Source organism: Primulina eburnea, chromosome 15 (genome assembly GCF_022965805.1).
Source record: "Primulina eburnea isolate SZY01 chromosome 15, ASM2296580v1, whole genome shotgun sequence".
NCBI lineage: Eukaryota > Viridiplantae > Streptophyta > Magnoliopsida > Lamiales > Gesneriaceae > Primulina > Primulina eburnea.
Genome location: NC_133115.1, coordinates 13,097,144 through 13,100,979, shown reverse-complemented (window position 1 = coordinate 13,100,979; position 3,836 = coordinate 13,097,144). Strand labels below are relative to the sequence as shown.

The window sequence follows — 3,836 nt, the reverse complement described above, 5'->3', positions numbered from 1 at the left end:
TTAGAATAAATAGGTTTCATGTTGCAATTAAACAAATTTAAGGATTGAATGGATTTAAATTAAGAATTTTGAGGAATCAAACTGCAAATAACAGAACATTCGGGGTCGAAACAGAAATTTTTAGGGACTCGAGTGCTAATTCAGAAATTTTGGTTGGCAAATGCGTGTAAATTCGAGTAATTATAGGGATTTAATTGCAGAATTTTCGATAATTATGGGTTGTATTCTTAGAATCTCTGGAATTTATTAGGCTTGAACGGATTTGATGGTATATTTTGTCCTAGGAAGGATATTTATTTCAGATGTAGCCACCTAAGTAATGCTAGATTCAGAAGCTACACATTCATTTATATCCGAGACTTTTGTTAAGCGACTAGGAGTTGTACTAGAGGCCATGAATTTGGGCTTCCAAGTTTCGATTCCTTACGGGAATCAGATGTTTACTGAGAGGATAGTGAAGAAATTGGAGCTTCGATTGCAGAAAATTGTTGTTCAGGCAGATCTGATTGTGCTACTGATGCCTGAGTTTGAAATTATTCTGGGCATTGACTGGCTTTTGTCAAATGGAGCTTCGATAGATTTCCGGCAAAAGTCAGTATCTGTTCGACCGATCAGCGAGAAATCTTTTATTTTTGAGGCAGAAAGGAACAAGCAGATGCCGCACATCATGAGGAAACTGATGAAGAGATGTTGTCAAGCTTTTCTGGCGAGTATTGTGTCAGTATCTGAGCCAGCCAGTCTGAGACTGGAGGACGTCGAGATCGCCAGAGAATTTTCTAGCGACTTTCCTGAGGACGTTTCTTGCACTCTACTAGTCAGAGAGGTGGACTTTTCTATTGAGCCGATGCCGGGTAGAGTGCCAATTTATAAGGCACCCTATCATCTAGCACCAACAGAGATGAAAGACTTGAATCATCCGAATCAAAGGATTTGATGAAAAAGGTTTTCATTCGCCCGAGTTTTTCTCCATGGGGCGCTCCGATATTGTTTGTGTAGAAGAAAGACGACATCATGCGACTCTGCATCGATTACAGAGAACTGAAAAGGGTCATAGTCAATAACAAGTATCCTCTGCCCAGGACCGAAGACATATTTGATCAGTGATATGTGTCGTTTTTACGTGTTTTATTGCATTAGTCTGTGTGTGTTTTGCATTGCGCATCGTTTATTTCAATCACATTCTGTTCATTTTAGAATAAATATTTGCATTTTATCCTATCTCACTCGGGCATGATGAATTTGCAGGAAACACGACCGGAAGAACCAAAATCGGAGCCAAGTGCCAAGTCAAGACAAAAAGGGCAGAGGAGTTGGGCTCGGGCGGTGAAATTGTACCGCCCGAGCGCGAGGAGAGAAATGCCGAAGCATCTCGACAGAAAGGTCGGCGCTCGGGCGGTAATTTTCTACCGCCCGAGCGCGAGAGATGTTTTACAATGCCCAATTACAGAAGAGTCCGCGCTCGAGCGGTAGTTTTCTACCGCCCGAGCGCAAATGCCGCGCATCCCATGAGATTTTACAGAAGGTGTGGCGCTCGAGCGGTACTTTTCTACCGCCCGAGCGCCAACTATTTTTGGAAAGATATTGTGTGCGATTCCTTACCTTATTCTGAGGGGAGAATGCTATGGAAGGTCTGTTGGTCGACTTTGAGAGGGATTCAGACTTGATTTTGCAGCCGTCACAAGCTTTTGGAGAGAACTTTCCGCTTGGATTGAAGATTTGAAGCTTTCCGAGCACCGTTCTTCGCAGATTTCGTCTCGCCTAGTATTTCTAATCTAGTTTCTTTCATTTTAAACATTGTTGCATTTACTTTTACAATGAATTCTAGTAGCTAACTTCATTATATGTTGGGATTAAAGAGGATCCTACCCCGAACGTGGTTTGAATTAATTTATATTTTGATTGTGCGTTATTCTTGATTTTACTACTGTTTTATCGTGTCATTAAAGCGTAGCTAACTTTAACGACATTTTCATATCACGAGTGAGTTCGAGAGAATAACAAGTGATAGGATCGAGTAGTAGAATTTGCGGATCTACAATTTACATAGATATATGAAATTGGATACGTGCCGATAGTCATAGTCCTAAGGGTCGAAAACTAGGGGATTTTATAGATCGAAATGTGATTCACTCGTGATAAATAATTAAAGATATTTAATTACTTCATTGAGTGGAATTAGTTTGGCATAGCTCGAGAGAGTGTGTTCAATATATTAGGAAATCCTGTCGGAAGCGTAGATCACGATCGAACGGATTAATTAATTAACGAGGGGTAGGTGAACCGAGATTCCCAACAAATCCATTTTTCATTGAATTTTACTCAACCATTTTAGACATTATATCTCATTGCTTGATTTTGAATCTTTTTATTTGCATTCTTATTTGATTTTAGTAGTAATAAAACAATCAACTCAATTTTCGTTGCTAAATGTTAAATAACTGAAAATAATAATTGTAAAACACAGTCTTCAGTGGAACGATACTCGTACTCACGTACACTATATTATTACTTGACATCGTACACTTGCGATTAATTTTTGAGCATACAAAATCATATTTTATTGGGGAGTTCACTGTGCAAGTTTTGCTCGATCAAGTTTTTGGCGCCGTTGCCGGGGACTGTTAATCTACAATTTTATTTTTAGTTATTTCCTTTAGCATTATTTTATTTCTCTTGAGATAACACTTCATATTTTATTATAGATATCTCTTCCAGTGCATGCCAAAGTCACTTGACGTGGAGCTTGAGTTTGATCCGGAAATTGAAAGAACCTTCCGCAGGAGAAGACAACAACAGAGGCTTAAAGAACTGATTGAGAGACACGAGCCAGAACGTGAGGAGGAACAGCGTGAAAATAGACAAGTCGAGGTGCCACGCCGCATACCGATGCTGGAGTATGCCCAACCTTCTTTGGAGGGTGCACGCCCTAGCATTGTGAGACCTATCGTGCGGGCAAATCACTTTGAAATCAAGCCAGCCATAATCCAGATGATTCAGAACACAGTCCAATTCGGAGGAACTGCAGTGGATGATCCAAACACGCACATCGCGGATTTTCTTGAAATCTGCGATACTTTTAAATTCACTAGAGTTTCTGATGATGCTGTTAGATTGTGTTTATTTCCTTTCTCCTTGCGTGATAAAGCTAAAGCGTGGTTAAATTGTTTGCCTGTAGGTTCGATCGCTACATGGGAGGACATGGCGAAAGCTTTTCTCATCAAATACTTCCCTCCCTCCAAGACCATGAAGCTGCGGGCAGACATTACAACATTCGCTCAATTCGATCAGGAATCTTTATATGAGGCATGGGAACGCTTCAGGACCTACTACGAAGATGCCCACATCACGAGTTACCACTTGGGTTAGTCGTTCAAACATTTTATTACGGTTTGCTTACTCCTAACCGTACTATGATAGATGCAGCTGCGTGTGGGAACCTTTTGAGGAAGACTGCGGAAGAAGGATATAAGTTGTTGGAGGAGATGGCTGCTAGCAGTTATCATCCTCAATCTGACAGGAACAACCAGCGGAGAAGTGCAGGAGTGCACCAGGTAACTGATTTTTCTGTTATTACTGCACAACTTGATGTTTTAAACAGGAAAATAGACGGCTTGAATGTGGGTGGCACGGCGATGCATCTCCAAGAGATATTCTGTGAAAAGTGTGGAGGGGAACATTATGCGAAGGATTGTCAAGACGACAATCCATTCTATGTGCAAAATGAGGCGTCAGTGAATCAAGTAGGAGTCCACAACCGCCTAAGGCATGACCCTTATTCGAACACATACAATCCTGGGTGGAGGCAACATCCTAACTTCTCTTTGTTAGAGTAGGTG

General features: G+C 41.0%; 1 protein-coding gene and 1 non-coding gene across 2 annotated transcripts; one reads left to right on the top strand and one right to left on the bottom strand.

The window, feature by feature from the left end:
- The first annotated feature begins 319 nt into the window (after nucleotides 1-319).
- Nucleotides 320-934, top strand: LOC140815465 (uncharacterized). Its single transcript, XM_073174567.1, has one exon. It carries the CDS (start codon nucleotides 320-322, stop codon nucleotides 932-934), a length of 615 nt encoding a protein of 204 aa, XP_073030668.1.
- Nucleotides 935-3,247: 2,313 nt separating this feature from the next.
- On the bottom strand, nucleotides 3,248-3,352 carry LOC140815768 (small nucleolar RNA R71). The gene has a single exon (XR_012114415.1). It is a non-coding gene; the product is annotated as a small nucleolar RNA R71 (small nucleolar RNA).
- Between the last annotated feature and the right edge of the window lie 484 nt (nucleotides 3,353-3,836).

Bases quoted from the DNA above. Each gene is read 5' to 3' on its own strand.
- LOC140815465 (XM_073174567.1), top strand. From the start codon at position 320: ATGCTAGATTCAGAAGCTACACATTCATTTATATCCGAGACTTTTGTT.